Source organism: Lissotriton helveticus, chromosome 10 (genome assembly GCF_964261635.1).
Source record: "Lissotriton helveticus chromosome 10, aLisHel1.1, whole genome shotgun sequence".
Classification (NCBI taxonomy): Eukaryota; Metazoa; Chordata; class Amphibia; order Caudata; family Salamandridae; genus Lissotriton; species Lissotriton helveticus.
In genome coordinates this window covers 1,025,535,071-1,025,557,138 of record NC_136071.1, presented here as the reverse complement: position 1 = coordinate 1,025,557,138, position 22,068 = coordinate 1,025,535,071, and the positions used below count along the sequence as shown (strand labels likewise).

Genomic DNA, 22,068 nt, shown 5'->3' with positions numbered 1-22,068 from the left:
ACTGCAGAACCCACAAGTGACATGCAGGAGGCCATGAAGCCCAGCAGCCCCAGAGTCCGTGTCACAGAAATCAAGGCTAAAAAAGTGATATCCTCAACTGAATCCTGGACTCTTTGTTTGGAAGGATAAGCCCTTCACTGTGTCCCAAACAGTTCCAATAAAAAAGGAGCATTAGAGAAGGGGTCATGTGTGACTTTCACACATTTATAGTGTACCCTAGCAAATGCAGGAGGTCTGCTGTAGTCTGGAGGTGGAAGATGACTGCTTGGGGGTGAGCCTGCCTTTAATAGGCAGTCGTCAAGATAGGGGAAGACTGGCATCCCTGATCTCCGCAGAGCTGCAACCACCGCCATCACCTTAGTGAACACCGAGGGGTGCTGGTAAAGCCAAAGGGGAGCAAGGTGAGCTGAAATTGCTCATGGCCTACCATGAACCGCAGATAATGCCTGTTGGCAGACAAGACAGTAATGTGGAAGTATGTGTCCTGCAAGCCCAAAGCTACCAACCAGTCTTCCTGGTCCAGGGCAGACTAGACTTGAACAAGTGTGAGCATTTTGAATTTCTTCTTTTTCAGGAATAAATTGAGAGGGCACAGGTCTAGGATAGGAAGAAGGCCTCCATCCATTATTGGCAACAGAAAGTAGTGGGAATATCAAACATATCCTACTTCTGATACCAGCATCCTCTCGTTGGCTTCCTTGGCCAAGAGAGCTGCCCCTTCCTGGCAGAATAAGGAGATGTGGTTCTCAGTCAGCCTGTCACTGGGTGGCAAGAAAGAGGGGTAGTCACAAGGGGGAGTGATTAGCCCCTTCAATCTGGAGAACCCAGCAGTTGGATGTAATTGACCTCCAGTGGTGCAGGTGATGTCAGATCATGCCGCCCACTGGATGCTCATGATGGTCGGAAGGTAAACTAAAGAGGATTGGAAACTGCAGGTGCTGGGGGTGGTGTGGGGACTGCCACAATCTCTGATACCGAACCCACAGGTCTGTGGATTACGTCCTCAGCCATACAAGAGCTGGGAAGCTTTTGTACCGTGGTGGCTGGGCAAGTAAAGACGCTCCTGGAAGCCATGGGCCCAAAAAAAGAAAAGGGTGGACTGGGGTTGGCGAGTGGCCATGGAAAGGCCCAAGGACCAGGCTGTTACTCTAATGTCCTTGAGCATTCTAGCGCACAGAGGTGATTCTGAAGAGCTGCAGAGTCATGCTTTGGTCATCCATTACGCAGCAGCAGTTCCAATGCGGTGCTTCGAGATGTGCCGCACAGAGTCAGTTCTGCTAAAATACCACAGTGGGACTGGCAGAAAACCTTCAGGCATACTACCAAGTTTCCAGGACTGCTGTGGCACCACTTGGGGGGCTGGATTCACAGCAGGCAGAGTCCAGGTGCAGGGTTCAAGGTGGTTAGAGCCCTTTCTGTGCGAGAGGCTCTGATTAGGAGGCCAACCAACTAGCCCTTGGAGTCAATCTCGTGGCCTTGAGTTCAAGATGCAAGCCCATTTCTTCTCCCAGCAGAATAGCAGTCATTCTTGCAGTGGAGCAGCATAGCAGTCCTACTGAGTTCTCCACTGGTCCAGAGGTGCATTGAAGAGTTGGGTCTCCGTGTCCACTACTTATACTTGGAACCCACTTTGACGTGGGAGAAGCTTCTACAGGCCTCCATCTACCAAGGTGTCTAGAAATGCTTGCCTCCCTACCTTAACCCCAGCGTTGCTTGGGGCAAAAAGTCTGAGTGTAACTTTTATGAGTGTGCTGAAACAGGGCCTTTGTGATGTGCAAGTGTGGTATGTGACATCTCTGGCCCCTATCAAGCCAGAGATGGCCCATTCTGCCAAAAACTAGTCTCCCTTTGTCTCACTTTCTGGGAGCAATACACAAAAGACCAACTTGCCAGCGACACCTAGTAATGGGATCAAAGATAAAGGCTTCAGTCACCAAATGGCTGGGGTAAGAAAATGCCAACTTTCTATAAGTGGATTTTTTTGAATTGTGACTTAAAATCGAAATTTACCAATAAAGAGGGATTTAAATGTCAAGTTTTTTTTTAGACCAAACTCGACATTCCTAACTGCTCCAAATTGAACGTTATCACTTATTAAATACAATAAGGTAACCCAATGTTATACAATGGGTGAGGCAAGCCTTGCAGTACTGAAAAACGAATTTAAGAGTTTTCACTACCAGGAAATGTAAATATTAAAAGTGCATGTTCAACTTTTTTAATTCACTGCAACCTGCCCTATGAGCTGTTTATGGCCTACCGGAGGGGCAACATGTATATTACAAAGGAAGAGTTAGGCTTGGCAAACGTTTATTTAGGCAGGGCAAAAAGGCAGTTAAAAACTCCACATACAGGTTGCAATGGCAGGCCTGAGACATGATTAAAGCACAAGTTACTACTTGTGTAACGGTATATCTGTAAGAGACATTAGTTAGTGATAGATTCCTTACCTTAGAATAATCCCCAAGCGTTAGACTGGATCCGGAAAGTTTTGCTTAGCAGTACCCCTGCGCGTCGGTAGGTGGCATTGTGCGGCTCCGCATCCGTCACTGGCGTCGTGATGACGTCATGAAGACTACTTAGGCACCACCCATGCACGCTGACGTCAGTTTTGTACACGACTTTCCGCGCCGAAACACAGATCCATGCAAGATGTTGGTGCATAAAACTAGGGCCCTAAAAGGCGATGACCTTAACCCTAGTAATCAGTTCGCAGAACGGGGAGGATGGGTGGGGCGCTAAGGAATCTATCACTAACTAATGCCTCTGACAGATATATTGTTACACAAGTAGTAACATGTGCATCTGAAAGAGACACATTAGTGATAGATTCCTTCCATTAGAATAGATACCACAGCAATACCAACCCCGGTGGTGGGTCTGCGAACAGGATTACACCAGAAAGTCACGGAGCACAGAACGGCCAAAGAAGCCGTCTCTCCGGACCAGACTGTCAAGGCAGTAGTGTTTGGTAAACGTGTGCAGCGAGGCCCACTTAACTGCCTGACAAATGTCCTGCAAGGGAACACCGCGTCCCAAGTCAGTAGTGGCTGCAGTCGCCCTGGTCGAATGGGCACGCAGCCCCACAGGAGGCTCCTTCTTGGCCAAGGAGTAAAATGCTTTGATGCACAGAACGACCCACCGGGAGATGGTCCGTTTGTGCAAAGCCCAACCTTTTTTGGCACCCACGTAGCCAACAAAAAGCTGATTAGCCACCCGGAACAGCAGTGTACGCAGCAGATAGAATGCGAGCGCACATTTTGGGTCCAGACGGTGGAGCCTCTCCTCTTCCCTTGAAGGAAGCGGAGGCGGAAAGAAGGTGGGCAAAGTGATGGCCTGCCCGATGTGGAAGGGCTGACAACCTTTGGCAAGAAAGAAGGACGGGTCCTTAAAACCACCTTGTCCGGATGAACAGAAAGGAAAGGAGGTTTAGAAGAAAGAGCCTGGTGCTCACTCACTCTCCTGGCAGAGGTGATAGCTACCAGGAAAGCCATCTTCAGAGTAAGAAGACGTAAAGGACAGTTATGAAGAGGCTCAAAGGGAGCGCACATCAGATATGTCAAGACAAGGTTTAAATCCCATTGAGGCATTATGAAAGGCACGGAAGTGTGTGTAATGCTTTTGAGGAAACGGTTGACAACCGGGGACTTAAAAAAAGAACACTGATTAGGAAGCCTCCGGAAGGCGGAAATGGCAGAAAGATAACCTTTGATAGTGCCCAGAGCAGAGCCCTGTTTGGCCTAAGACAGAAGAACCTCAGAAAGAGGGGCTGAAAGGGGGTCCACAGCCTTTGCTGTGCACCATGCCACAAATCTGTTCCATCGGCAGGCATATACCATTTTACTGGAGGGACGCCTGGCTGCCAGAATGACATTACAGACTTCGGGAGGAAGGTCGAAAGCCGTCAACTGTCGCCGCTCAATCTCCACGCATGGAGGTAGAGGCTGGACAGGTTCGAGTGGAGAACTGCCCCCTGTTGCTGCGACAGAAGATCCTCCCGAAGAAGCAGTCGGATCGGGGGATCGATGCTCATACAGAGTAGCTCGGGATACCAAACTCTTCGAGCCCAGTCCAGAGCCACAAGAATAACTTGGGCCCGATCGCGCCTGATGTTCTTCAGCACTCTGGGCAGAAGTTGTATAGGCGGAAAGGCGTACAACAGACAGCAACTCCACTCGTGACGAAAAGCGTTGCCAAGCGAGTGCCGCCTTGGAAATTCCAAAGCGCAGAACTGATGACATTGAGCGTTCTCTTCGGTGGCGAATAGCTCTAACCAAGGCTCTCCCCACTGCAGAAAGAGACCTTGCGCCACGTCCGAGTTCAGACACCATTCGTGATCCATCAAGCACCGGCGGCTGAGTTCATCTGCCCTGGCGTTCAAAGAACCTGCCAGGTGTCGAGCCACCAAGGTAATGCCTTGATGTTCCAGCCATGTCCAGAGGAGCAGAGCCTCATGACATAGGGCCCATGACCCCACCCCGCCCTGTTTGTTGCAATACCACATGGTGGTGGTGGTGTTCGTGAACACCTGCACTACACCTCCCCGGACACAGGGAAGGAATGCCTTCAGTGCAAGTCGGATCGCCCACAGCTCCAGCAGGTTGATATGGAGCCGGGACTCCGCCGGAGACCAGAGGCCTCTGATCTTCACCTCTCCAAAATGGCCCCCCCATCCCAGGAGGGACGCATCCGTCACCACTGTGTTGTCCGGTTGGGGAAGGGAGAGGGATCTGCCATTGACCCAATCGCAATTCGTGAGCCACCACTGCAAGTGTCGGGCAGTGCCCTCCGAGATCTGGACATGATCGGACAGGTCGCCCCGATGCTGGGGCCCCTTGGAACTTCAGGTCCCACTGCAGAGCCCGCATGCGCCATCTGGCATGTTGCACTAGCAGAATGCAGGAGGCCATCAGGCCCAGTAGCCAGAGGGTGATCCTGACAAACCCGGGAGAGAGGTTGAAAGATTGGAATCATAGTCTGAATTTCCCGGACTCACTGCTCGGGAGGATAGACCCGAAACTGCGTCAAATCCAGAACCGCTCCGATGAAGGGGAGCTTCTGAGAGGGACTCAGGTGCAACTTTGGCACGTTGATGGAGAACCCCAGCAAGTGCAGGAGGTCGGCCATAGTCTTAAGGTGGGTGACGACTGCCTGGGGCGAGCCCGCCTTCAACCACCAGTCGTCTAGGTAGGGGAAGACTGATACCCCTGACCTGCGCAGATGAGCTGTGATCACCGCCATCACCTTCGTGAACACCCGAGGGGCACCGGTAAGGCTGAAGGGGAGCACGGCAAACTGAAAATGCTCCTGGACTACCGTGAACCGCAGGTAGTGCCGGTGGGCCTGCAGGACGGGGATGTGAAAGTACGCATCCTGCAAGTCCAACGCCAACATCCAGTCTCCAGGTCAGCCAGGACCTGAGCCAGAGTCAGCATCTTGAACTTCTCCTTCCGGAGGAAGCGATTGACATCCCGGAGGTCCAAGATGGGGCGCAGGCCCCCCCTTGTCCTTCTTGGGGACCAGAAAGTAGTGGGAATAACAACCACGTCCTACTTCTGGCCAAGGAACGCGCTTGATGGCCCCCTTGGCCAGGAGGGCCAAGATTTCCTGACGGAGAAGAGCCAAATGATCCCCCGACATGCGGTGGTGCCGAGGCGGCATGGCCGGAGGAGAGGACAGAAAGGGGATTGCGTAACCGTGCCCGATGATCTGCAGCACCCACTTGTCCGAAGTAATTTGGCACCAGTGGTGGAGGTGGTGGCGGATCCTGCCACCCACTGGCGTGGGGTGCTCCCTGAAGCCCGGATTAGGAAGGCTTAGAGGCGGAAGCAGCGTGGGTGGAAGTGGACTGACCCACACTCTGGTTACCAGACCCGACCCTGCGGAATCTGCGGCTGCGCTGAGGCTGGCTCTGCTCAGGCTTGCCGGAAGAGCATGCCTGGGTGCCCCTGCCCTGGCAACGAAAGAAATGAAACCCAGGCGTGGCAGGGTTCTTTGTGGAAAGACCCAAAGACTTGGCCGTGGCCTGAGAGTCTTTAAAACGCTCCAGCGCTTTTCCAACCCACACCTGATGGCAAACTTCGCCGCATCCTCGTCTTCCGCAATTACTTGGGAAAGGACAGCCTGGACCTCCTCGGAACACTGAGGCAAGACCTCAGCTACTGAGTCCCACACAGCGTGGGAGTAACGGCCCAATAAGCAGGTGGTGTTAACCGACCGCGACCCCAAGCTGGCGGAGGAGGACAACCTCTTGCCAAATTAGTCTAGCCTTTTAGAGCTCTTATCCGGCAGAGCCATGGGAAAGGCACTCTGCGACGTTGAGGCCTGAATGACCATGCTCTCAGGTGTGGGTTGAGTGGTCAAGAAGGCGGGGTCACCAGGCGCCGGACTCCTGGCAACGTTTTTATCCACCGGCACCCCAGAGGCCGGTAGCAAACAAGAGCAGTGGCTCCGACGACGTAGACGCCGCCTGGAGTAGCTCCGTAAGGAGGTTGGTCTTAAGGGCCACCGTAGGGAAGTCGAGATGGAGAGCCTCCACAGCCCGACGCAGCACCATGGTATAGGAAGCGCCCTCCTCCATAGTAGGCGGCGAGGCAAACCCTGGGTCGGAAGACACATCTAGCTCGCCCGCATCTTGAAGGTCGTCCACCCAATCCTGCTCGGAGTCACATTACCAGGCAAAGGGGTCCTCTGAGCTGTCCCAGTCCTTGTCCGGCTCCAGAGTAGAGGGAGCCGGCTGCGAAAGCAGGGCCGGAGCCGGAGAGGGGGCAAGCGGCGTTGGGAACAGCGCCGGTCGGGGCAGAGCCGAGCCGTATCCCAATGCGGACGGAATGAAATAGTCAGAGAACCGGGGCAGGTGTGGGATAAACGGCACCCAGTGCGGTGCCTGTGGCGGAGCCAAGGAAGGAAACGGGGGCGGAGGCAAGGGCAGCACCAGGGCCGGAGCCAGCGGCGCTGCACCTCGTGGCGCTGGGGCCGGAGCTGGCGGCGCAGGATCCTGTGGTGCCAGGAAGTGCTGGTGGCGGAGCAGCCGGGCCAACAGGATCTGGACATGGGACCGCAGGGCTCGAAGGAACGCAAGTGGGAGCCCAGGGCCTAAAAAGGCAGTCCATGGCAGCAAGAAACTCTTGCATTTGTTCAGAAGTCGCTGACGGACCCGGGTATAGCGGGTAGGCCGCGGGACTCCCCGGCTCCAGAGGAACCGCAGGGGCAGAGCCCCTGTCCCCCTCTTCCGCCTCCGGGTAGCAACCGGGGGGGGGGGATGTCTGAGAGCAAGCACGCTTCAACTTCTTTTAATGGCATCGCTTACCGGGATCTGAAGGCGAAGACTTCGAGTCCGAGGAGCGACGGCTCCGGTCCCGCAAGCAGTCCCGGGAACGGCCCCCGCAAGGCCTTCGGGGCCATGGCTCGACTCGGTCTGCAGGCAGTAGAGGCACACATCGTGGTGGTCCGCCACCGACATGTTACACCGGCACGACCCACAAGACTTAAATCCGGGCATCCCTACATGCACCAGGAGACGAGAGAAGACAAAAGTCTAAAAAAAGTAGTCAAAAAATGACTGAGGTACATGCTCAATCCGGTTCTGCGCTTTCGGCGCGGTAAAAGAAAGAACTGACTACTTAGGCGCACGGGTGGCGCCTAAGTAGTCTCCATGAAATCATCTCGGCGCTCACGACGCCAGTGACCGATGCAGAGCCGCTCGACACCACCAACCGACGCGCAGGGGTACTGCTAAGCGAATCTTTCCGGATCCAGCCTGATGACTGGGGATTATTCTAAGGTAAGTAATCTATCACTAACGTGTCTTTCAGATAAGCTACTTAAGGGGGTGGCACAAAGAGTGCTGCAGGCCCATTAGCAGTATTCAATTTACATGGCTTGGGTACATGTAGTACCGCTTTACTAGGGACTTAAAAAAAATTAAATGTGCCAATTGAGAAAAAGCCAATCTGCACGAGTTTTTTAAAGAAATCATTTTAGCACTGGTTAGCAGTGGTAAAGTGTGCAGAGTCCTGAATCAGAAAAAACAGGCTGATTGTAGGAAAAACGTTGGGTGAAAACCATGCCAATAATGTCAGGTCCAACACCCTTTCCATGTGCATTAAAGTCTAAACATGTCATCTGTAGTAGCTAATTCAGAGTGTGACATCAAGATGAAGAACGCACAACCACCAAGGGAAAAAACTTACAAAACAATTCCTTAACACTACTTAGGAAAAACGTTGGGTGAAAACCATGCCAATAATGTCAGGTCCAACACCCTTTCCATGTGCATTAAAGTCTAAACATGTCATCTGTAGTAGCTAATTCAGAGTGTGACATCAAGATGAAGAACGCACAACCACCAAGGGAAAAAACTTACAAAACAATTCCTTAACACTACTTATAGGTCACCCAGTGACTTCAGAAACAGACTTTTTTTTACGGTGCACAATGAACCTACTATGTCAAATGATCAATTGGAAAATCACTTTTCTTAGATACTTAATTTCTCCGTTAACAGAATCAGCTCATACAATTCAATCAATTCTAGATTCTGCCAGAATTTAACGCCACACGTGTAACCTTCGAAAACGTACACTGTGTGCTGGTTGTAAACTTTCAGACAGTTCTTAATCTGCACACATTTGTAGACAGAAAGAGGCTGAAAATGTTTTTAAACAGATTAGTTTGGACTAAGCATCAACCAACTGAATGTACGAGATTACTGAGTAAATGAATGAATACAGAAAGATGCTGCAGCAATTTGGTACTGCAGTTTTAAAAGTTCAAATGGGACATTATTCTCAGTGAGAACCGTAATAAACCACACGTTATTGTCAATGATAAGAATTTGCAACTTACAGCAACTAGACATTGTTCGACAAACGGAGTCAGCACGTGAGGCCGGATGGTGACCATTATATCACGAAAGTCCATTGCATTGACAGTTCCTGTCCGATCACTGTCACGCTGAACAAAAGCTTGTCTCGCATGCTCCAGCTGGATCTCCTGCAAGCAAAGAGATAATAATATTATTTAGATGCCATCTACCAAACAATGTGGTAGCCATCTTGTTTATGTCAAGGGGTGGAAGTTGAAAAGTTTGCATATTGTTAACATTTTCAATGGATACGTTTCTTTATCAGAGAGAGTTGCATTGAACAATATTGGTGAGTACCTGCCACATACCCATTTACTTAACACACATAAGTTGGAATTTCAAGAAGGCATAAATATTCATGTATTCACATTTTGTTTTAATCATGTTGTTCATGGTGCAGACAGAAAATGTACTTTTGCGCAAAAAAGAAAATGCACATCTATATGTCCACACAGGGACATATGCATGATTGAAGTTCAGCACTTTATACTTAAGGCCATTTTTTCAAAAATAAAAAAAATATTCCACAAAACGGGTGGTTAATAGTGAGCAGAAATTCTATTGGGCTTAGTCACAAACTGCATTTTGAAGAACGTAAAGTAGTACTACTGTAATACAACCAATGTACTACAAAATCCTTTTCACAAACTTACGGCCTGAGATCTACACCTCCATAATTCCATTATTTTCTGTGCGGAGATCCCTGCGATGGTTGCGGATACCTCTGCACGTGTATGTATATCCTTTAGTAATGAATGTGTCAGTGGCTAAAAAATCTGTAATACAGATTACTAAATGGGAGCGGTTATGGGACCAACATTCCCACTAACACAAAACACACCCACAAATAAATACGACCATTGATATTCTCAAACTACACTGCTAAAGTTACTACAGTCGTAAGGGTGTAAAAACATGAAAAAATATATTCACACCCAGACTTGGGGTAAGACAAGCAGCAAACAAGGCCACTCACAGGTACTTCAACAAACTCCAGGAAATAAAGGTGTCTGGAAATCAAACAGCTCACAACATAAATGAATGCTGAAATAATATAAGTATTTCAACATAAAAATTTACTACACATTTATAGCAAATTACTTTAGTAACAAAGTGTTCAACATGCCAGAAAAAAGAAATTATATTGAGAGTAGGATTTTTATATATAAATATATTATATTGAATATATTTAAATTCATTATTTAATACACATTTAATTGTATAGTTCATGTTCTGTAACATTTTATTTACATGTATACTTTCCCTATACTTTTCAATAGTGGTATCTCTGCTACGGTGGTAGAAATCTCCACTTACATGCGTAAAATTATTAGTAACTTTATACTCATGAATTCGGTTGTGGGCGACTCCACCCTCTGATTTGAAGGGTAGAGGCATGTAATTCAACACCCAATTGTAAATCTATACTTTTAAATGGGGAATGACAAAAAAGCATACAGTTACACCTCAGTTTAGCAGTAAATATACTGCTGAGTAAACATACACTTCTATATTTACCTTTGTGAATAGGGCCCTATGCCTTTCAGAAATGGAGTAAATAGAGTGAGGACAGACAGCAGTCTTCTAAAGAATAAAATTCCAGTATTTCAATATGAACTGGATTTAATTTTGCAAATATATAAATTTCAATAAAATAAATGTTTGTGAACGTGAACAGTCCATGACGGTTACAAAAAAATAAAAAAGAGCTGCTGAAGTAAATAGTGAAATGGCATCTCACTCGGCTGACCCTAATGAATTGTTTAAACACTAAACAGATTTTTAGATGTGGCCGTAATACCAAATTACAATCACTTGACAATTGAAAAACCTCAGCAACCCAATCTAATGCTTTGTTTTAGGATTTGAATTAATCTATAAAAATCTCTACAGCAAATTAAAAATATTGGCAATAATAATTGTAGTTTTCTTAATTTCAAATTAGGGAGATTCCTGGTAGCTGAATGCTGGAAGCACAGCAATCTTATGACGTTAAAAGGTGAATTAACAGAATCTAGACAGATGATCAAAGAAGAAATAATCTATCCTTTGTTAAGATTCCACATCAAATATGAAACATGTGCTAAGGACCAAGCTGAAAGAAAGAAATGACAAGTACTATTCAGGTGTAACACTTACATGATACTTTAACAAAGTTTGAGTGGTTTATATATTATTTTTTTAATTTACTGCATTTATTTAGGATTTGTACGATGTACCAAGATAACAGCTCACAGAAGATAGAGTATGCGGGTACAACAAAGTAAAATAGTATGTCTGACAAAAAGAAAATTGCTTAGGAACTTTTCTAAATTGGACGAAAATGACAATGGCATGAATCTATTCATTCAAACCAATCCAAAGTTTAGGACCACGGACTGCCAACTAACTTTATGTTGTGTCTCCTTGTCAATCAACATTGAGGCACTTGAAAATACAGCGGATACTAGATCTAAGATCATGTTTTGGGATGTTTGTAGATCTTCTCCATTAAATGTGGTGGAGCCGACCTTAAGATACAGTTGAAGATCCAGCACAAAGCTTTAAAATATAATTATACACCACTACTGACTGGCAGCATGAAGTTTAATTTTACAGAGTACAAGGCCTAAACATACTGCTATTTTGCAACATCTGTCAATGTTAAATCTCACAGAAGGACAGGCCCAGACACAGTAAGTTAGTATAGTCGGTTTAGCATTAATCTGGGCTCCCATTTCTATCTTGTGAGGTTCGGGAAGAATGAAGAGCAATGCTTGCTTCAACTGAATGAGGCTGCCAACACCCCACTGGACCACTATTTAAATGTAGGATCTAGTAGTGAGGACATTCCAAATCACTAAGTGTTTAAACATTTTTTTTTTTTAACATAAGAGCAGCTTTCCAAAAATTGGGAAAGTACAATTAACCAAGGCAGGATATATTTTTCACTATTTCATGACCCAACAACAGCACCTCCATCTTGGCTGCAATTAATGTTAGACTAAGGAATGCTGAAAAGAGAGGACAATACATATACTCCTTATTGTTCACACTACATAAAAAGGTCTTTAAAAGTCAGATAAATGGAGCTTCAAAGCAGACTACAACACTCGTTAAACAATAAAGTACTGTGTAAAGCCAAAACAGAAATCAAGTATCTCTATTACCTCAACCTACATTTCACATTGCCAAATTCGCCGGGGAGAAACATCTCACATATACATAGGATACCAAAAATAAGCAAAGGGAATGCTAATAGTTGTGGCTTTCGAATGAAATTCATCTTCAGTTAATGGTGAATTTAGGCACTTAAGTCACTGCCTATACAATACATCACTCATCCTTGCACTCATGCATCCATCCATTTATTCATCCACCTGTTGACTCATTCTTGCATTTACTTACTTACCTGTTACAGTGAAACACACGCTCAAACTCTACAAGCCAACTAACAATGAATTAAAAGAAAAGAAAATATGCCACCAACTAAAAGTGCCGGGCATATGCTTACATAAAATATTAAATAGAGCAAACAAACAACAACAAAGAGCAGTCAGACCTCTTGTAAAGGTATTTACAGAGTATCGTTTTAAAGTTCCAAAATGGCAGCTAGGTTTAGAAGCAATGTGTTGGTCATCCTGGAGTGGCACAACAATGTTAAATTATGCAAATTCCTAGAAATTGATTTATGAGTTAGGGTATGTATTAGAATAAAGCCATATGTTAAGAAACATATGCCAGTGTCACTGTACAAACTAAAATACACCAGGAGAGATAGTAATTTGTGAGATTCCATTTAACAAATTGTCTGCAGGCTTTAGAAAGTTGTCACACTAAAAGGTTCCTTGCTTTGAAATATGTTTTCCATAATAAATGTGTCTGATCTACTACTTTTGCCTTACTTATTATAATAAAAACATCAGGCCTACAGCATCTGACATAACTTCCTAATGAGCCAATCTGACCTCTAGCCTTTATCATTGGCTTATCACCATACTGTATTGTCCATACGTTTTACCACAAGGCAAAAAATCAAGTAGACATGCATGGAATTACAAACATGTACACAATTACACCCATTTAAGAAGGTTTAACAAGGATCACCAAAGTAAACATCTCCAACCAAGGTTTTTGCACCCTTAAAAGCCTTTTTACTTTAACATATAATTTTCACAACATATTAGTCAGACTTACTTCCTTTGCTATACATTTTTATACTAAAGAGATCATGCCTATGGCGTCTGACATACCTTTTCCCAATGAGCCATCGAGGTCTAAAGCCTTTATCATGGGCTTGTCACCATAACAAGTCAACCCTTCTACATAAGAGTTCCCAACAGGCAACCATCAGGAACACAGCCTTACATGTTCAAATATGTACACAATTACAATTGGCAAAACAATTTAAAAATACTTCTAAAGGACCCTAACAAGGACTCTGAAAGCACACATTTTGTGCCCCTATGATCGGTAAGAAGGGGGTCACCAGCACCAAAGCCCCCCGTTTAATATTCTAATCTGCGAGATTACATGTAATAAAATACCCGACAACAGGCTATATCTTATTATAATAACAACAATCTGCCCTGTAAAAGCCTATCACCATCAACATATGCTTTTCCAAATAAGTAAGTCAGGAATGGGGTTCAACAAGTGCAAGTTTGTTGCCTGTATGGTTTGGCAGAGAGTGTAACCAACACCAAAACTCTGTTCTGCTATCAAACTTTGTGATATTTAATGTAAAAAACACACAAAAAACAAAACGCTTCTATGTAAGCTTTAGCACAGTGGAATATCAATCCACCCTTAAATGAAGATTGACTTCAACATATACTTTTCACCATAAATAAGACAGATCTATTGTTTTTGTCACAATCGATTATAATAAACAGGGAAAGGCATATAACCCTGATCACTGGTTTGCCACTGTAAGCAACTCAGTCCTGCAGTACTGAGCTTCTCCAGTATTAGGGGTGTCTTTCATAGATTCACATGCCTGAATCATTCCCCGTCGTCGGAGTGGGAGTCCCACGGTACATAAAAAAGCAATAATATGCCATAAATATGTAGTAACACCAATAGAAATGAACCAGGAAGTAAAGCAGCCAATGCTACAGTAGGCAAAAAACTTCCACATCTATGACTCTCCTAGTCATTATGTATAGTCCAAACTACAGCCAATCAGGCGCCAGCACCCACCAGAATGTTCTCCCCAGAGGCTCAGGCTCTCAGATTTTCTACCGCACGTCGTGTGAAAGGGAGTCTCCCTGAACTCTGCTCAGTTTTCTTACTTCTAACTCCATTTGTTTCTACTTTTAAGTATGTCTTCTAAGAAATCTCTCTTTAGAGCCTGTGACTGCTGTGGTAAGCTTCGGCTTTTTGAAAAAGATCCACATAAAAAGTGTATCTATTGTCTCTACCCAGATCACCAGGCCTCTGACTGTAAGATCTGCAGAACCATGCCTCAAAAGACTCTCAGGGATAGAGAGGGTCGTTTGCTTCTGTGGTTGAAAAGGCTAAAGGATTCTTCTAATCCTGCTTCTGAGGTAGGCAGCATTGCCTCTGGTTCTACTTCAGCCTCTAGGAAGAGGCCTGCGCCTGAAGGAATGTCATCTCCTAAGGCTAAGCTGACTAAAAAACAACCACCTTCTAAGGGACTGGATAAGCCTTCAACATCTAGGACTGTCCCCACTACCAAGGGCACTGAAAGTGCTGCTGTTTCCAAAAAAGGGACAATCCTCAAGTTTCCGCAGTCTTCTGAGAGGATTTTACCACAGACATCGTCTCCACCTACTACGATGTCCTCTTCAGCTTCCTCGTCGACGAGAACGACGACTACAGTGACATCGACGGTAACATTTTCCTCTCCTAAACCTGGTATGGTTATGTCATCGTCGACGACGTCTCCAACTATGGTATTTGTGTCTGTAAGACCTGTATCGTCGACGTCCGTCGTCGACGACACCTCTAAAGGCTTTACCGTCGACAAAGAAGACTCCGTCGACGAGCTCGTCGTCAGGCTCCACGCCGTCGACGAAGACTGTCCCGTCGACGAAGACTGTCCCGTCGACGAAGACTGTCCCGTCGACGAAGACTGTCCCGTCGACGAAGGGAGTCCCGTCGACGAAGGGAGTCCCGTCGACGAAGGGTGTCCCGTCGACGAAGGGTGTCCCGTCGACGAAGGGTGTCCCGTCGACGAAGGGTGTCCCGTCGACGAAGGGTGTCCCGTCGACGAAGGGTGTCCCGTCGACGAAGGGTGTCCCGTCGACGAAGGGTGTCCCGTCGACGAAGGGTGTCCCGTCGACGGCGAGTGTTCCGTCGACGAAGAGTGTCCAGTCGACGAAGAGTGTCCCGTCGACGGTGAGTGTTCCTTTGGCGAAAAATGTCCCGTTGACGAGAGGTGTTCCGTCGACGACAAGACAATCGGGAGGGGATCCTCCGACGACGCCGCAGTCGTCATCATGCACGGCACTGCAAGTGTGGTCTCCGTCGACGGTGTTTTTAACGCCACGACAAGCATCAGGGCAAATGCGCGAAACAGCAATGCAGCTTTCACCCCTTTGTATTTCACCTCAAAAGGTGTCTTCTGAAGTGCCAGACCAACTTTTGGACTCTGAAAGTGAGGATGAGTTGGTCCAGAATACTTTTGGACAAGCTACTAGTCCATCGGAGTTGCATATTAAACTTCAAGAGGAGGAATGTGATGATTCTCAATCTCCTGTTCATGTATCAATACCAGTGAGTAATCCTGTTGCTCAAGTGCCTTTGGATTTAATATCCAACTTACAATATATGCTGGACGATTACTATCGGAGGTTCCCACCTTCAGAATCAACAGGTTTTGGGCCGGCAACTCCTACTTTGGAAACACCTAAACCCGTGATCCCACCGGTGTGTCCGCCTTCACACCCACAACCTACTCACGAAATAGATCCGCAATCTTCGGAAGATGAAGACCAACGGGAAGAGGGAGAAGTGGATGATTTATCGGAGTGGGAGGACTATCAGGTACAATCTCCTTCAACATCTCCTCAGACTGCGTCGGCCTCCCCTCCGGTGGATGTGGCTAATTTTCACTTATTGATGGAGCGTGCGACTGAACGCTTTCATATAAAGATGGAACATACGCAACAAGAATGTTTCTTATACGATTTCAAAGATCAGCCTAGACGACAGATAAGAACAATACCCATCGTGGAGTTCACCTGGAAGGAAGGTGTTAAGGTGATGTCAACCCCGGCTTCCATTCCTCCAGTCTTGCCATGAATTGATAAAAAGTATAAAGCTCCTGAAAAGACGCCTGCATGTCTAATTGGACAGGCAAAACTTGACTCAGTAATTGTCCAGGCTGCTCAGAAAAGAGCCAGAAATCCGTCCTCTGCAGTTACGGCGCCGCCGGATAGGGATGGCAGACGCCTTGACTCAATTGGAAAACGCGTCTCCACCATGGCTGCAACAACTGTTCGTGCTGCCAATGCATTGGCCATCTTAGGTCGGTACGACCGCCAAATGTGGTCGGACATCGCACCATTTATCGATCTCCTACCTGAGCAATCCAAGTCTGAAGCACTCCAAATTCCCCAAGAGGGTCAAAGGATCTCTGAAGAGATGATAGATTCAGCTGTTGATGTTGCTTCTACGGGATTTCGTCAATTAGCAGGAGCTGCTGTTCTCCGTAGACAGGGATGGTTACGTTCCACTGCTTTCAGGCAAGAGGTTCAGAACAGAGTTTTAGACATGCCATTTGATGGCGAATATTTATTCGGCCCCAAGGTGGAGGAAGCTTTACAACTGATAAAAAAGGATACTGAAACAGCCAGATCCTTGGGCACTCTACAATTCCACAAGCCGCCCTTTCGAGGTGCGAGAGGACGAGGAACGTCCTTCAATAGAGGTGGATACCAACAACAACAACAATCCACATACCGACAAGGTAATCAGCGTTATCAGACACAGCGCTACCAGTCTTATGGGCAGAAAAGATCTCAATACACCCCAAACAGGGGTAAGACTAATTACCGCGGCAAAGACAAGCGACAATGAAACTTTTCACCTGCCACCACCATCTTTCCACCCTCACAATCGACTTGGCGGAAGAATATCAAAATTTTACTCCAACTAACAACAGACAAATGGGTCCTGGATATTGTGGCCAGGGGCCATGCCCTCGAATTCGAAAAATTCCCTCCAAATGTACCGCCAAGAGGACCGCCTCCAGCTCACCTGAAGGAGCTGCTTACCCAAATCAAAATGATGATACAAAAAGGAGCGATCGAGAGCGTTCCTCAGAGGATGAGAGGAATAGGATTTTACTCCAGGTTCTTCCTGATAAGGAAGAAGAACGGGGAGTGGCGCCCGATCCTCGATCTTCGCGCTTTAAACAAATATCTAAGGAAATTGACATTCCGGATGCGGTCTCTTCAGGAAATATTGCATCTTCTAGCAGCAGGAGATTGCATGGTCACTTTAGATCTCCAGGATGCATATTTCCACATCCCCATTTTACCTCGCCACAGGAAATTCCTTCGCTTCAGGGTGGCTGGCAGGGACTACCAGTTCAAGGTTCTTCCTTTTGGACTGCGGTCAGCTCCAAGAGTATTTACAAAGGTGTTCGCTCCAGTGGCTGCACACCTCCGGCTGGAGGGAATACAAATTTTCCCATATCTGGACGACTGCCTTATAAAGGCCAGTTCTCACGAAACCGTTCAACACAACCTTCAACAGTGTCTGCACCTGTTTCAATCCCTAGGCCTGATAATCAATTTCAGCAAATCCCAATTACAATCGTCTCAAAGAAGAGCATTCTTAGGAGCGATTCTGGACACTCAAAAACTCAGAGCTTTCGTCTCCAAGGAGAGACAAATGAAGATAAGTCGGCTAGCACAAGATCTCATGCAAAGAAAGTCAGTTTCTGTCCGACTATACAAATCTTTTCTAGGGATGGCATCGGCTTGTATTCCATTACTTCCAAATTGCCGACTTCGAATGAGGCCGCTTCAGGAGGAACTAACCTTGCAGTGGCAGCAGGTTTCGGGCACTTTCGAGGACCTCATTCAAATCACGCCACTCATGAAGAAGTCTCTTCTTTGGTGGACACAGAGGTGTCATCTGAGTCAGGGTTGTGCGTTCCTTCAAGAAGCACCAAGTCTCACCATCACTACAGATGCATCCCTCGAGGGCTGGGGGGCTCATCTACAAGGCCTCACAATCAGCGGCAAATGGACTGCGCAACAGAAACTGTGGCACATCAACCGTTTGGAGCTGAGAGCCATTTTTCTTGCACTCAAGGCGTTTTGTGCCATCATTCAGGACACCAATGTGTTGATACGAACAGACAACACAACAAGCATGCACTACGTCAACAAACAAGGGGGAACTCGATCTCTTCTCCTGTCTCAAGAGGCGCAGGATTTATGGACATGGGCTCTTCACCACAATGTGCATTTGCAAGCAGTGCATGTTCCGGGGACGGAAAACGTCCTAGCGGACGCACTCAGCAGAACAACGATCACCACCCACGAATGGGAGCTTCACCAGGAGACAGTGGAACATATATTTCATCAGTGGGGTTGGCCAGATTTAGATCTATTTGCGACAAGTACCAACAGCAAATGCCAGAGCTTCGCAAGCTGGCACCCCCACAAGAATTCTCTGGGGAATGCGTTCTCCATCAATTGGTCTCTGACGTTTGCGTACGCTTTCCCGCCGATTCCACTAGTCCCCAAGGTTCTGCGGAAGATGAAGAAAGAACCTTGCCGACTCATCCTGATTGCGCCCAGATGGCCACGCCAGTATTGGTTTACAGAACTCCTCCTACTATCAGAGAGCAAGCCGATCCAGTTACATCCAATCCCGAACCTGCTCAGTATTCAGGAAGGTCAGGTCTTCCATCCGGACCCAGCATCGTTGAGATTAGCGGCCTGGCTCCTGAACACCGTGAGTTCGCACACCTGAACATTCCGGAAGACTGTAAAGAGGTGTTGGCCAAAGCTAGAGCGCCCGCTACCATCTAGACATACAGTCTGAAATGGAAACGCTTCTGTATCTGGTGCCGTTCAGCAGGGGTTCACCCTTTTTTTGGCAACACCTGAGGAAATTCTTCCTTTTTTCCTGCAATTAGCACGAACAGGTCTGTCTCATGCTACTTTAAAGGTGTTTCTGGCTGCAATATCCAGATATCGACAGGATGGTTCCAATTCTCTGTACTCAGCACGAATTATCCAACAGTTCTTTAAAGGCCTCTTTCGTATGTTCCCTCCTGTACGCCGTCCGCCTCCTTCATGGCAGCTGAATGTGGTCCTAGGTCAACTAATGCGTCACCCATTCGAGCCCATCCATAGAGCTGACTTGAAGTTTCTTTCGTGGAAAGTATCACTGCTCTTAGCATTAACATCCGCCAGGAGGGTTAGTGATATCCAAGCTTTCACTGTGCATCATCCTTTCCTGCAATTCACAAGCGATTCTGTGATACTTCGCACAAATCCTAAATACATTCCGAAGGTACCTTCGGATTTCCACCTGAACGAACCTGTTCTTAAATCGTTCTCTCCTGACCCGCAAACTCCTGCGGAAAGAGCTTTGCACTCGCTTGACATTAGAAGATGTCTTAAATTCTATCTGCAAAGAACGTCTACTGTACGCACTTCTGACCAGTTGTTCATTACCTACGGTGCGATTCGTAAGGGGCAGGCAGTATCAAAACAGACTATTGCAAGATGGATATCTGCTGCCATTGCCTTTTGCCATGCACAGGCTGGGAGACCTTTACCAGCTGCGCCCCGAGCGCACTCTACAAGAGCTGTCTCCTCATCTACGGCCTTATTTGCTGGAGTCCCTCTTCAGCAGATCTGCAAAGCGGCTACTTGGGCTAGTCGCCATACCTTTACCAGACATTACTGTCTAGAGTCGATCAGCGAGGCTGATACTTCTGTGGGTCGAGCTGTTCTACGGAATCTGTTTCATTAAGGTGAGCCTCTGTTTCCCACCTCCTTCTTTCTGCTGTCAGACGCTTCTTATATATTATGTTTTTCACATATTCCCATGATTGCATTATGTTATGCTTTATACTATATGTGTATTTTCACTTTGCATTGTTATTTGCATTACTAACTGACAAGTTTGATGTCATGGCGTCTGTTCAGCAAAAAATATGTACTGCTAGCTACTCTGATTCAGGCATGTGAATCTATGAAAGACACCCCTAATACTGGAGAAGAACAATAGTTACTTACCTGTAATCTGTGGATCTCCAGTATTGGTGTCTTTCATAGATTCACATGCAACCCACCCACCTCCCCTCAGAGGCTTTTGGCTATTATGTTTACCTTCACTCCTTGCGAGAAAATCTGAGAGCCTGAGCCTCTGGGGAGAACATTCTGGTGGGTGCTGGCGCCTGATTGGCTGTAGTTTGGACTATACATAATGACTAGGAGAGTCATAGATGTGGAAGTTTTTTGCCTACTGTAGCATTGGCTGCTTTACTTCCTGGTTCATTTCTATTGGTGTTACTACATATTTATGGCATATTATTGCTTTTTTATGTACCGTGGGACTCCCACTCCGACGACGGGGAATGATTCAGGCATGTGAATCTATGAAAGACACCAATACTGGAGAACCACAGATTACAGGTAAGTAACTATTGTTCATAAGCATTCCCACATGGCAAAATGTGCAATATAAGCACTCCTATTCAGTGGAGGCACACAACTTCTGCATAATCAAATCCTGTACTCAAGGCAATAAACATGTGGGCAAAACAAAAGCCCTTCTCTCTGAAGTGCTTCTTAAATCTCTCTCCCTATTAATCACATACGTTAAAACTACAGCTGTCTTAAGTCCGACGTAAAACAATCATTGGCAAAGCTAAAAGGTTTCGCCTTTGGGCCTACTGACTTTACCATTTCTTTTTCAGCAATGCTGTCCGCATTGAGGGGGGAATGAAGCAGCTGCTGTTGGCGGCTGCATCATTCAGTAGATGTGCAGATGTGAGCACATAATGACGTGTGTGCCATTTTATTATCACCTGCTCTATGAAGGCTAATGCCCGTAAATAGGTCTATTTAAAAAAGAACATTTAAGTGTGCAAAAGAGGTTTTACAGAGGGTTGGCAGCAATTTGCTGCCTTGCACCTCATAAAAAATATAGAAATAAAATACGTAGATAAGCGTACACATGCACACACACTCAAATATAATATATCTTTTCTTAAACAGAACTGCATCTATGAAAGAGCTAAGCAACAGGGAGTGGTGGAGATAGGGGTTCAATTAAAAAAAAAAAAAAAACAAGGAACCGTGTCAGCCAGCAATCAAGGGAGATAGTAACATGGCAGTGGTGGGTAAAGCACATGGACAGAGCAATATGGAGTGCAGGCACAAGGAGTCTGGGGGGTTGATAGAGGAAGAAAAGCACTTGGGGAAATCAGGAACGGACTCTAGAGTGAGAAAAAGAGCACAAGGGAGGTGAAAAAAATACATGCGCTCTCATGAAGTGCACAGACTAAGAAAAAAGTAGTTCCCTACAAGGAAGAATACAAGTTAGTCGAGAAAAAGAATGATAAAGAAGCTAATCTTAAGAGGGGGGCAAATATGATGGACCGGGAAAGCCTCTAAATAAGATGCAGGCAAATATGAGTGACTAAACCAACCAATGGTATGGAAAGGGAGGACTAAACACCCACTGACATTTCTTGGTTAGCCCACATATGCCTTTCCAATTGGACAGCCTTTGCTGAACGGTAAAGTAGGCCTAACATTTTAAAAATATGAAGTGCACCTTCCCTTGTTAAGTACCAAGAATCTGCCCTAAAATTCTCATTGACTCACATCTTCAAGAAATACCTAAATAACGAACATCTGTTTGTTTTACTCCACTAGAATATTGCATTCTAACCGTTGCACGTGAAGTGCTCTACTGAACACTACAACCACCACTACAAATTATAAATAATTTAAACAGGTCACCACTGTGCTGAAGATTCTCTTTTGGCTATTAAGATGCTGCTGTATTTAATCCATGTAAAATAATGCATATACCTCAGGGTCAAAATAGCAGCATCAAGGGTTTCATAAAGATGTTAAGGAGCAACAACGTAAAGGGCAGACTTTGGCACCCAGCACTGAATGGTAATGATACAAAATAAGACTTTGACTTAACTTTTTTTCCCCATCCGTGAGGAACATGCAAAAGCAGTTTTAAGCAAGCTACAATTAATACAC

At 46.2% G+C, this 22,068-nt stretch overlaps 1 protein-coding gene across 1 annotated transcript in view; it reads right to left on the bottom strand.

Moving 5' to 3' along the window:
• The window catches only part of SLC25A13 (solute carrier family 25 member 13), a 707,445-nt gene that overhangs the window by 452,875 nt on the left and 232,502 nt on the right, over positions 1 to 22,068 (bottom strand). The window contains exon 6 of the mRNA XM_078663721.1: positions 8,848 to 8,994. Coding sequence (XP_078519847.1) covers positions 8,848 to 8,994 — 147 coding nt within the window. The remainder of the gene's footprint in view (positions 1 to 8,847; positions 8,995 to 22,068) is intronic.